We start from the raw sequence: 13,637 nt of genomic DNA, 5'->3' as shown, positions 1-13,637 counted from the left end.
TTGGCAAAATGGACTTTAGGCAATAACCGTGCAAGCCCAATCTGCAGGCATGATATGTTTATTCCACACATCCTAAAAAGTAAAAGTAAGATTGCCTTCAATTCGTCTGCATACTTAGTGAAAAGCTCATTGAGCAGCCCTCCCAACTTGGGCATTTCCTTTTGCAAAAACATAGGTTCTACCTCTTGCTAGGCAATGGCATTGGCTCTTGATCCTCAACACTTTTGATATAGTCAAGTGAAATATTTGCCCCGATAAATTGAGGACAAACTCCATAACAATGCCACCAAGATACATCTCTTGCTTCATTGGCTCTAGAAAAACCTAGAACAAAACCCTAAAAGCTATAGCAATCCTCAAGAGGCAACTGCTTGCAACCTCGCAATCACTAATGCTGAAATTGTCTCTTGAAATCACTAGAGAATCACCAATGCTGAAATCGTCACAGTCACCGACACCAAAATTGCCAAAATTGATGAAATCTCGAAAGCACTAAAATTGCTAAAATCATTAAGTTGTCAATAGTGAAATTGTCTTTGAAATAAGTGTCTCTAAAATTGTTAGAGAATCGCCAATGCTAAAATCCCTCAGCTGCTTGAAAAACATTGTTGCAGCTAGAAAACATTACTACTTCTTCAGCCTTAGAATTGCCCCATAGTTGTCTCTGCAAGAGTGGCCAATGTGTTAATTTACATCATTGTGGACTAGCTATGCCACCAAAATGCAAAGGCCAAGGCGCTCTGGAGCATTGGTGGAGTATTGTTGGGCACCCAAAGGCTAGAGCTAAGCTGTATACAATTATCAAGGTTGCCTCCCAAGATGAGGTGGAGTCATAACACTAAGGCTTTTTTACAATGTGGCCTATCTTCATCCAATAGTATGCATACTATTGAATTCATAAATATACATGGAATAGCAAAGCACTCAAGCAGTTATAAGCATTCCATAAGGTTAGTGGGTATTACATGTGCCAGCTGACCATGCATCCTAAACCTTTAAGCCCGAGGGGTGCACTATTAAGATACGAGGTGCATTTAAGGGGTATATTAAAAATCCCTTACTTGTGAATTTTGCTTGGATAAAAATACCCTTTTTCCTATTGAAATTCACTGATTTTTTTCAAAGTTCAATTGAAAAACCCCATATGTAAATACATTTCTATGAATTTTCCTAAATTTTTTAAATTAAAAAACACCTCCATTTGAGCCCATGTTGTATACTTACATATTTTTGGGGGAACCCCCCCAAGCCTTTAAGTAGTTGAGCATACCTCCACTTTGAACAATGGCCTATTTAAGTTAAAATACCTACTCCATAACACCATAATAAGAAGAAGGTCATTCCGATCAATCCCAAACCAAATTTCATGATCTATTGTCTATGTATGAGCAATATATTTTTTAAGAAAAAAATTCACAAATTTCGGCAAATTTTTGACATGTCCAAGGATTTGTGGGTTGAAAATATGCTTCCAAAAAGTAAAAAATAAAATACATTTTTTTTTGAAAAGTGAACTAGGGTGCATTATACTAGGCATAGATATATGGAAAATAGTTTAAAATCATGATAACTTCCTCCAAAATATATACTCGAGGACCCCCAAAAAAAAAGGTGTGTGAGGCATGTGTAGTAATCATACTTTCTTTCTCTTCAAAGCTTTGCTTTGTCTAAAATTGTGTGGATTTCTAATGTTAAATCTTATCTTGAGAAATCTCTCTCTCTCTCTCTCTCATATTGATGAGGATGATGATGATGCCACTAGTGATGATATATGACTATGTATCTTTCTAGGACTTAGCACTCAGCATGGGTGATGATACTCGCTTAGTAGCTCCACCCTTATGCTTGTTGTATCGGTTTTTCTACCAATCTCATAGACCCATTGGTCTTTCGTAGACTTTAATCAACTTTCTTTCTTTCTTTCTCTCTTTTCTTGTTTCTAAACTATTCTTGCTCGTATTGCGATAATTTTTTCAATCTGAAGTGGTGTGTTGCCCTATTAGCTAGATTTAGATGCTTGTGTGGGAGAGACTAAAATGAAATCGTTTAGTCTTCACAACCAGTTGTAGCTTGAATGAAGAGATTTTGGACTACTTCTTAAGTAGCCTTCACCTTTAGTGCTAGCCTTCGTCATGGTTGAGTTTGCCGTTCACCTCTAGAGTGCCGACAGAAACTCAGTATGAAGACTTTGTATAAATGGATGCTCAAATTTGTGGATTTGTATGTGTCAGAGCATATGTTTATACTATGGTCTACACCCTCTAATGGCACTGATGATTTCAGTGGGGATGTCATAGTAGCTAGTCCCTCCTATGTGTGATGGAGTTTATGGATTTCAACATTATGAGTGACTATCATGAGATTGAAACTACAATATGTTGTGTTGTTAGAGGATGAGTTTGGGTATGTTCCTGGATTCGTCTAGATATATTATTCAAGTGCAAGATATAATGTATTTTAGCATCTTAGGACTTGGGTCATGTATGAAGAGGCATTCAAAAAAGATATAGGTTTCATGTACGAGGGTTTGCTATGTTGTAGTTTTGTGTATATTTTGGTAATGCCACCCCAATGCTTGCTCTTAGCCAAGTTTAGAAAATACTTAGGTGCATAGAAAACTCGTTTGTAATTTTAGAAATTTTGGACTTTAAATTAGGAGCAATATTTTTTAGTTTTGCATAAAAATAAATGAATTTTATAAATTTAATGCAAAATAAATAATTAATGATGGAATAGAGTGACTTTTGAAGTTGTGCCAACTTCTCTAGCAAGTTATCATTCATTTGGATGGGGACTCATTCCTTTTGTCCCATTTAGTACATAGGATACATGTATGGTCCACTCCACTTAAGAAACATGGGTTATTCTATTTTGTGGGGGAGGGGTGAAAAGGAGAGAGGGAGGGGGGGGGACCAACGGGAGTTAAGTTTGGGGGAAGAGTTGGAATAACGAGGGGAGGGGAGGGGGGTGAGTTGAGGCAGAGTAATGAGGGAGTGAGCCCTAATGAAAGACATTATAAAAGGGGAGGCAGGGGGGCATCAATGAAAGGGAAGGGGGAATCTCATGGATGGGGTGCCATTGGAAGGGAGCCCCTCCCAATAGTATGCCCATTAGATGGGAGCCCCCTCCAACAGGGCCTTTCTTTTCAATATAACGTGTTTGGTACCATGGCCATTTAAGACCCATTGAGAAGCACATAGCAGGAGTTAACAAAAGTGTGGGCAATAGTACATGGCCTCAATACTAGCACTAGTGGGCAACATCCTGTTGTCCAGGTACTGTAGGGTGTGAGTACACCTTTTGCTCCTACATTGGGTCTTGTCTATTGGTCATGTTTTGGTATACGGTTATTAGTTGCCACTTCATGGAGTCAATGTAATGCTCTATTGTGTAGTTGTGGGTTCATGCAATCCCGAATGGACGAATGCTTCGAGCTTTATCAAGATTGATGTGAGCACCACCCCTCCTAATGTGAGTAATTTATCAAATCAAAAGATCAATGGACCTTATCCATAGCTTTGAAAGATATACCTATGCTCAGCATATGACGATTGTGGGCCAAAATAAATAGTGCGGCCCCTAAGTATTTTTTATTTATTTTTAAGGAGTAGCCATATCTTGTATGTGTTTGATCAACAATATTTAACACAATTTATCAATGCTACAAACTATAATTTGGTAATATTAGGCTCTTTTAGCAAAGTATCATATTTGACTTATTATTATGTCAGTTGATATGTATCATATTTCCATGCACATGTAGAATGTGTAGATGAGTCCTCACTTTCTAAGTTTTGCCACTATAAGCTACTCTTTCAAGATGTTGCTTTTATGTAGATGATCCTCGAAGTAGGATATGCCTTGTAGAGAATCAAAGGGTTGCTAAACTTGTCTTTTAAAGCTTGCACAATTGCTATATCAATTTATGTTATCCATCACTTATTATATTATCTCATTAGTTCCTTTTTTGTTAGAGCTTGATAATGTGGTAAGGAAAGTAGTCTCCATCTTAGTGAGGTTGCTAGACAAGGAATGTAAATCTTGATCTTGCAATCATAGAATCATAGTTTCAACATGTACGTTGAATGACATTCTTAGAAACATTAAGGGATATTACAATTTGTGTCAAGTTCAAGTTTGAGTCCCAATTTTAACCTATTCACACACACATGTAATGTTTAGTCATGTTTAGTTTCACAACCACATTAAATTTAAATCCTATGTTTTGAGATATATCCCTTCATAGATTAAAAACCAACCCACATAAAACATGGGGCTGCATGCTTTAACTAAACTTTACTTAAGCTCACAAATTATTTCTCTTTGGAAATTATTTCAAGAAGTTATGAAGTACTATAAATTCGCCAACACCAAGGGATAGTGGAAGACAAGAGAGGATAGTAAAGACTAAAATAACCATTACGTTAGTTTTCTAATAAGTACAAATAGGACATGTGTAGCCATGAATATTTCTCAATAATTGTAAATATGGGGAGTATGCAATTGCTATAAAGAGGTCTGATAATATATTACATTATAAGATGAGATGGCTAATTGAAGGGTAGAGGAAATTGTTATCATCAACAAGCAATAAATGTTAAAGTACATGAGGTTATAAAATTGTATGCTACTTTACTATAGGTACAAAGGTTGAGAATCTATTGAAGCACTAACATGCATCTTAATGGAGGGTTCACTCAATAATTTGAAACATATTGCATGTGCATTCAAGAGAAGAGGACTGTTTGTTGTCGAAATCTCTTTAAATTTATTTAAGTTTGCCTTTGGAGGGCATTAGGGGAGGTTTGGGGTCTCAAAAGGGCCTCGTAAGGAATGGATTATGAAAGGGATCGAGGAAGGACAAAGAGACTTTACTTTAGGAACCCCATGGGCTAAGGGTCTCCTAGCATTTACTTAACTAACATGGGTATATTTTTTTGAAATTGATCAAGCTTGGCCCTTGGATGGACATGGATGGCAAGTGGGTAAAGGCCTAAGATGCACAAAATTGTGGGCAGTTGAAGGGAGGCACCTTTGGTGGGCCCCAATCGGCGAAATATGACAAAAGTTAGGTCTATTAATGTGCTTGATGTTGTGGACCATGATAGATCTATATGGAGATGGAAGATTCAATTGAAGGGATATGATTGAGGGGCATAATGGTGGGTGTACATCAAGTTTGATCTCAGATTAAAGTGCCTTCTCCTTTGACCTCCTCTCTTGATTCTATTGCAAATCCATGGCTAAGATTAGAGCACTACTCCTTTGATCTCCTTCCTTTCATCTATCGTTTGTTGGATGGTTGAAATTGATCCCCCCCCTCTATTGATCTCATCCAAAACATCTTTGCATTGATCAAGGGTTATATTTGATCCCTCTATCCTTTGATCATATCCCTTAGATTTACACCTTGATCTAATGGTTGGTATTGTCCTACCACCAATTTGAATGTATCCCTTGGTTGGAGATCAGGTCAATGGTTGGGACTGAAACTATGGGTAGGAGGTCTCCCCACCAGTAAATGCTTTTGGACATCTCAACATGGCATTGACTCACAGATTGGAGTACTTCAATTGGTCTAGCACAAATCTCTCTCTAGTCTCTAAAGATTAGGAAGCACTAATTTGGGACCCTTTCTAGACCCCAAGGCTCAAACCTCTCCTAATGGGGTTTTTCAATGGAATTTTAGGAAAAAAATCAATGAGTTTACATGGTGAAAATGGGTTGTTTTAAAGGCCTATAGAGAACAGTTTAAATAATACACCTTGGATTCACCTATTGTATAAGGTTTTTATGCAATAAACCCCTCGAGCTAAAATGCTACTTAAACGATTTGATTTACGGTATTCTTCCCTCACAAGATTATGAAGAATAGGATTGAAAAGTATGAGGTTGCAGTTTTTGAAGGTACATATTTGGAGAGCAAAGATAGACTTGGACAAATGGAATGAACAAAATATGTTTGCGAGTGCAGTCACAGTTAGACTTAATAATTAGGGCTTTTTTGCCTTTCATGAAAAGCAAAGTACTTAAAAATTAAAGTCTTGTTTTTTAAAGTTAGTGTAATGTTGGTGGTCATTGTGGTGAGATGTGATGTGTAAGCAAACTAATGGAAAATTGACTTGGGATACAATATAATTAGAGTAACAAACATCAAATTTAAGGGACTTGATATGTGAAGGAGATGTAAAGCAGAAAAAAGGTTTACCTCCACCATTGCTTGCCAATCGAGCTATAATCCCTGTTGCTCAAGCATGTCCTCCGAGGGTTTACCTCACAAAATTTTTGTGTACTACAGCATTCAAAAGGAGGGGTATTTAATAGAATTACAATAACATGAGGGGTTTGTTAATAACTTTAAAAAAAAATCACTAAAGAGGGGTGCTTTTCTTGGGGGAACAATTTTAGTTGAGGGGTTTTTTAAATACCCCTTGAACACCTATGATACATATGGGTTTAAGTAGTGCATCCCCCGAGAGCATGTCAAAGAGATTGTGCGTTGCTTAAAAATTGATACATATACTCGTCCTTGGGTGGAGCATGGCAACCACAAGGGTCTGAAATCAATTAGGAGAGCAATTAGCAGGAGCAACAACAATGTTAAACAATAGATAACATGCAATAAAAGGTTATAAGTACTTATAACGTATGTCCTAAATTTAGCCTTTCCTTTGCTCCTAAGATAAGAACCGACTATCTTGTCTCGTCGAACCCTTGCTCCCTCTTGTTATTGCTTTAATTTTAAGGAATCTTGTTGTAACTCATCCTTAACTATGCACCAGCTGTCCTTATGTACATGCGATGGTCTTTGTACTTCGACCTGACGGCATCTTGAAGCTCTTGTTTATAGTGGCTCATAACCCTTCTCATGCAGTCAAGCATGTACCTGTAACCAAATTGCAACTCCTCATAAGGAAACCATGCAGTTCATCTAGCATGGTATCTTTTTTTCCAAGGGATTGCTGGCAATGCCAATTCCTTAGCTAGCAGGCTATGTCAAAAATTAACTGTGAGTAGGGATATCAATTTTGCTAACAAGGTGTGACTCTATAGATCTCTATTGTTGGACATGCATAGGAGAGACTACATCATTCCTACTTCCACAACAAGTATCCTCACCACTCATTGTGATCATCCTCTTTGACATAGGATGATGTCGTGAAGTCGGTGAGGCTGCCTCACTTGAAGGGTATTGTATCCCACAAGGAGGTCTAGAATGGCTGGGAGAAGGAAGATAGAGCTCGTGACAGCTTGAAGGCAACCCTAGCAACAACCTAGTGAGCAAGTGAGAGTTGGCACACGAAGGCAATCACTTGCTCTGGACTTATCTCAAATGGATGTGAGAAGTTAGAGTGACTATTAGACCCACTCTCACATGACCTATGACTTATCAACATAGCTGGACAAACAAGAAACATAAAGAAACTTGTAAGCACAATGAAAGACAAGTGAGGGGAAAGAGAACACACCTTAGATCCTAAAATAAGAAAACACAAGCAGCTGTAAGGAGATTTTGGACTACTTTTTGATTAGCCTTCTCCTTTAGTGCTAGCCTTCATCATGGCTGAGTCTGCCCTTCACCTCCGGAGTGCCAACAGAAACTCAGTACGAAGACTTTGTATAAATGGATGCTCAAGTATGTGTGGGTGTGTGGATTTGTATGTGTGAGAGAATATTTTTATAATATGGTCTACCCTGACTGTTGGGCGCTGATGACATCAGTGGGGATGCCATAGTAGCTAGTCCCTACTATGCATGATAGAATTTATGGTTTTCAACCTTACGAGTGACTATCATGAGATTGAAACTGCACTATGTTGTGTTTTTAGAGGATGAGTTTGGGAATGTTCCTAGATTCATCTAGGTATAAACATATGTATTAGAAACCAATGGACATTTTTCTTTCAATCACTGAAACATATGCACATTCACAATCTAAAATCATGTTCACAAAGCTACAAAAAGTTGAAAGCACAGTGAAAGAGAGGTGGGAGAAAGAACCAACCTGACTAGAGGAAATCACAAAAATCTTGCTTTATCTCCCTCTAGCTCCACAAGGTCCTTATCGGAAGGACAGCTTTAATCTACTTCCAAAAGGAAACTCTGAGTAGCAAGAGGGTGGGAGAGATGACGGATGTGAGAGGGAAAGGTGGACTAAGGCCTGGATAGGCAAGAGGTTAAGGAGAGAGATAGGAGGCAGTATTGAAGAATGAGTGACATACTAACAAATATCGATACTCTATATTGGTATTAGTATCGAGTTTTGTGTCAATCTCTGACTCTATATCTTCAGAGATAGATGCAATACCAATGGTAATATTGCTACTTGTGCCAATGCTATTGCTAACATATTAATATTGATGATTATGTTGACAAAAGTATGAATGCTTAACATTCTTGGTGAAAACATTGACACTATACCATTAGGACTTTAAATTTTTGGCTAAGTTCCAAAAACGACAGAAGATAACATCATAATTTGACCTAGTTGTAGTAGTGCAAGTATAGAACGACACACGATGATTGAAAATATGTGTGATAGCTTGTAACTTTCATTTATGTAATCCTATTCTTCAATAAGGGAGGAGAGATTTAGAGATTATGTATCTAAGAGCTAGTGTGCTTTGTGAAATAAGCTTGAAATACTAGTGTATGATTTCTAAGAGATCGTGTTTTAGTGAATAAGGGGGGCCTTGAAGCTTAGCTAGGCTGATGCGCTTGAACCATGCCATGGTCGCTGGTGCTCGATATGTTGGTGGGATTAGACCTAGCCCCTCCGACTCTTCTATTTTGAAGCTTTTGACTTTGTGATGGTAATCTCCATCTTTCTTTTGTTCCTTTGCTGTGCTGCTGCAACCATCATGGTCAAAGATATGAGGCTTGTGGGTGATGGGGAGGATTTGGTAGTTGTGGAGAGGATGGGAGCAGGAGGAAAGGTCACGTTTTATTTTGATCATATTGGGGAAGAATGGTTGCAGTAGAGGATGGATTCAGGGAAGATGATGAAGTGATTATTTACAAACCAAGGGTATGCCACTCATATGGACTTTGAGGAAGAGTGTGAATGCAGAGAACCAAGTGTGCTTGAATGAGTATGAAGAGGACCTTTTTGGCTCTCTAATCTAAAGTATTGCGACTTGTAGAATGAAAGTCAGATCAAATTCACATGATGAGATCCGAGATACACATGTTATAGAATTTGAATCCATTTGCACAGTCAATAGCATCATCACAGGTGACAAGGGCCAATTACATAAAGGATGCGGTTGTGAATCGAGACATATAGTAGTGGAAATACACACTTGGCTACATGGGAGTGTTTTTAGAAAGATAAGATGATGGTTCAAGACGATAGTATAGTTGTTGCAAAAGCTATACACAATGAAGTAAAGGAAAGAATCAGTGCTGGGTTATGCTGGTAGATTCACGAACCTTACAAAATAGATTGAAAAAGATTCTTGACTCGGCAAGGAACTATTAGTGAACTAATTTGTGCTTAGGTTGAGAACATATTCTTGTGGGATTCTCACTACAATGGATACATCTATATAATTGATGAGGTAGTGAAATTAACCTGGATGTAGGAACAAATGTGAGCAATAGAACCGGTCCTAAATAAGAAGGACAAAAAAGAAAAGAAGAAGAAGAGTGATGACACATTAAGCACAAAGACTGATCAATAAAAAAGAAAAACAAAAGGGAAACCGGAGTCAAGAAGCCCAAAAGGAAAGATAGCAAGAAGTTGGCAAGCAAAGTTATAGATGCCTTTGCAAAGATTCAAGGACCTATGGAGGGTGGTTCTGGAATGTCTAGCATACAAGTGTACGAACCAGGGGCATACTAGAAAAGAATTTTAGTTGAAAATGATGTTTGACTACCTAGAATTGTGCAGCATATGAGCGTTTCTATAATGGAAAGAATTGGGAGACCTACAAAGTAATAAATTATACTAAATGATTGTGGATTATTTGTTGGGGGTTATATCATGTTATGAAGAAGACCTAATATGACATCTAGAGAAATGACACCAGGCCCCTGGAAGCAAGAACATGACGAGTTCAATTTTTGGACTACCAAAATTGGGGCAGTTGAAGCAAGAACATGAAGAGTTCAATTTTTGGACTACCAAAATTGGGGTAGAGCTAGAAAAGAGTCCTGCCTACCAACTTAACCCATAAATGGTGGGTGGGTTTGCCTTATTCAGAGATATCTTGATGCAAACGAGGCTGGACATGCATAGACCCACTAGTATACTTCTCCTTACATCTTTCTTCTGAGTCTACCAGGTTCTAGGATGGCGAGGATCTCCGACTTAGTATATTATTGTAAGTTTTGATGCATGATATTTCAGTTGCTTTAAGCTATCCCATTGCATGTTGACATCCAAGTGTGTGGCACTATATGAAGCAAAGGGCAAGGGAAAAGCTTCTAGCGAGGGAAAAGTAGAGGGCGAGGAAAAAGAAAAGGGCTAGCCCCGAAGGTGGGATGGAGGTCCATTCCTTGTGGGGTGTAAATAGGGATAATCAACTAGTTAGAGCTTGTCTCTAAACTGTTTAGTTGTGATGATGGAGCCAACCAACTTCACTTTGAATGGTGATACAAAAAGGCTTATGCTAGTCGAGCAATACACACAGTTGTTTTCTTGCTGGACATTGCATGTAGTAGGGTTACGTGTGATTAGAAAATAGAACCTTGCATGGAGAATGGAGCCAACATTCTTAACTGTGCATAGGAAGGGAAGATCATCATCTTCTTAGAAGCATGGATTGCATAGATTTCGGGAAATTCGGGGTGCCAGAGGTAGTGGCGGTGATGATTTTGCATGAATCAAACATCTTGGTTGTTTGGCTATTTTGAATTCAACTATGTATGTTGTATGCCCCAGGCGCCCTCCTTCAAAATAGATTTATCCTGTCATTGCTATGGTGTGGCTCTCAATTGTTGCTATCGGCTAGACAAATGAAAAAGTAAAGGATCTAAATTGTGAGGACGTGGGAATGGTAGATTACCGGCACAACTTGATATGTCCTTTTTTTTGTGAGCTACGATGGGTGAAGACCAAATTAACACCTGTCAATTAAAATGGAGTATAGAGTATTTAAAAAAATATAGAGTATTTAAAATGGAGAGAACCACATGACATTTCTTATAAAATTTATATGAGCATAGTTTTTTACAGTAAGTAAACTTAGTTAGGTCACATACTCTAAATTAAGGAAATCTTTCGTTGTACATTCTTTTGTAGAGCAATGAGACTTGGGTGATTTTTGATATTAGTAGCCTTGATGGGTTTGGTAGAGCTAGTGCAATGAAGGCAAGTCCTCTCCATTCATACATTCACAGATCACATAAATCGACAAGTGTTGATGAATACCATGAAGAGAGAGAGAGAGAGAGAGAGAGAGAGAGAGAGAGAGAGAGCACTTGATCTTTTGATGGGACATCCTAAAGCACACTACTTGTGCCCTCTAATAAATTGTATGATGGCTTTGATGCGACTTTATTTCTTAAATTTTACTCAATACCATGCAAAATCCAAAAATCATCTTGGTTATCTTAGATGTCTAACTAATGCCCTTGGAATAAATAAATACTTTCAGGAAGGGGCTTGCATGAGCATGCACGCATGCACTCATACACACATTTGAATATGCATAACAAATGTCATTGTAATGTTTGTATGCTTCTGTATGAGCTTTAGGAAGATGGTAAAGATGTTAGACTTCCTTCTAGCTAATAGAGGCTTCTCCTATACTTATTACACCCTTACTACATAAATTTTATGCTTGAGTTCACTATAGACATTCATTAATAACCTATTTGTCATAGTGATCCCACTGGTTTTTCTTAGAATGTTTGCTTTTATGCTATTTCTTTCATAATGTGTGTGTGTGTGTGTTTCACAAAAAAAGTATGCGTGATTGGTCTGTAGAAGTGTATTTGTGTGTGATGTTGTTGTTGATTGTTTAGTGTTATGCATGTAGTGTGTACACATCACTATTCACTGTGCTTTGGTTGTTGCTTCTTATTTTGATTACTCTTCATAAATGTTTGGTTTTGGACACCATGGCAACTTATAAAGTTTCTTTGGTTCACACAACCACCTTTAGTTTACTTGTGTTACCCACCTTGAATGCATTGAGTATTGTCATGCTCCAACCTTCGAGTAGCACCTAATGGTTGGGTTTGGAAAATAGTACCTTATGAGCTTCATTACTTGGCCAGCAGTAGAACGTTTTATGAAACTTTAAAATCCTACGAAACCATGTGGCACATTCTAAGCCGTTAGATCAATTGGCCTATTATTAGTAGCTACTTACAATATAATTAGCACAGTTGGCCAAGCATTCTAGTTACTTTTCCAAGTATTTGAGCCACACGATGTTTGCTTTTCTGAAAACCTGAGAAAACCTAAGAACATTACTTTGTAAACTATAATTATTTCACAACTATATGTGAATGCCTCTCTCTCTCTCTCTCTCTTCTATGAGTTATGATGCTTGCATGCCTCGTGTATCCAGTAGCTCTTGCTACCTTTTATCAGTTGCTTCCATCGATTTGCTCCTGCATGCTTGCTTCTAGTGCTACCGTTCAATACAAAGTGATTTTTCTTGGAATGTTGTCCCTCTCGAATGAGTTTCATCCCATTTCTACAAGGAAAAGCGAAGTGGAAAATGTTCGAAGTGACAAGGGCATACGCCCATTTATATAATCGTCAATTTATGTGAAGTCTAGTGTGCACACCACAAACGGATGATAGTATAGATCAGCAGCAGCCGCACTTGCAGTGGTGTCGTGTTTGCGCTTGCTCTTGCTCCACACCTTCGAGCTTCAGGTTTGTCCCTCATCAATACTATCATCCGCATCCATAGTATCTTCCCTGCCCTTGAGCTTTTTTGCTCCTCGACCTTGCCTCCCTTCATTTCCAGCACATGGGTTCCTCGGCAATCTCTCTCTCTCTCTCTGTCACAGCTCGCTTTGGCGTTTGTACCCTCACAACCCAGGAGGCTTCCACGATGATGACAACTTCTATCATAGAGCTTTTGTTTTGCTGGCCATTGCAGGGCATTCTTTTCCTTCAGAGCCGGTATTTTTGGGCACCCCGAGCGCCTCATTGTCTGGACAAACGCATCAGTGTCACAGATCATTCCGAAGTGATACAGAGAGAGTCCATTCCGATGGACCCTAACCACTAACTTGTGATTTCAGCGTCAGGCCGCAAAGATGGTTCGGCGCAAGATCAAAATCAAGTGGATAGAGAACGCCAGGGACAGGAAGGCGACCTTCAACAAGCGGCGCCGTGGCTTGTTTAAAAAGGCCCATGACTTGTCGATTCTGTGTGATGCGGAAGTTGGAGTGCTTATGTTCTCCACCGACGGGAAACTCCACCCTTTTGCAAGCTCCAGGTATTACTGCCTACTCTCTGAGAGAAACCCTGAGCTCAACCGTTGCGCTTACATAGATTCATTTCACAAGGCTGCTGTTTCTGATTGAACAAAGTTTGGATTCACTCCCCAAAACTTGTCCGATCTCCTTCCATTGAGAGCTCTAAGAGACTACTCTCTCAAAAATCACTATTACCAAGTTTAGTATTACCTTACCACTTTTGTTTAGCGAATATCAACTTGTTGGGAGCT

General features: G+C 38.7%; 1 protein-coding gene across 6 annotated transcripts in view; it reads left to right on the top strand.

The window, feature by feature from the left end:
- The window catches only part of LOC147886432 (MADS-box transcription factor 23-like), a 141,245-nt gene that overhangs the window by 104,043 nt on the left and 23,565 nt on the right, over positions 1–13,637 (top strand). The window contains exons 1-3 of one of the 6 annotated variants that reach the window (XM_087395488.1): positions 12,506–12,835; positions 13,065–13,087; positions 13,210–13,406. The exons of 4 other annotated variants lie outside the window; for them this stretch is intronic. In XM_087395488.1, the coding sequence (XP_087251614.1) occupies positions 13,225–13,406 (182 nt within the window). In that variant the 5' untranslated portion in view covers positions 12,506–12,835; positions 13,065–13,087; positions 13,210–13,224. Of the gene's footprint in view, positions 1–12,505; positions 12,836–13,064; positions 13,088–13,209; positions 13,407–13,637 lie in introns of those variants that run through there. One more of the 6 variants, XM_087395487.1, reaches the window with a different exon arrangement.

Source organism: Dipteris shenzhenensis, chromosome 24 (genome assembly GCF_047967505.1).
Source record: "Dipteris shenzhenensis isolate YYH24624 ecotype China chromosome 24, Dip_SZ_1.0, whole genome shotgun sequence".
Classification (NCBI taxonomy): Eukaryota; Viridiplantae; Streptophyta; class Polypodiopsida; order Gleicheniales; family Dipteridaceae; genus Dipteris; species Dipteris shenzhenensis.
This window is presented reverse-complemented; position numbering and strand designations above follow the sequence as displayed.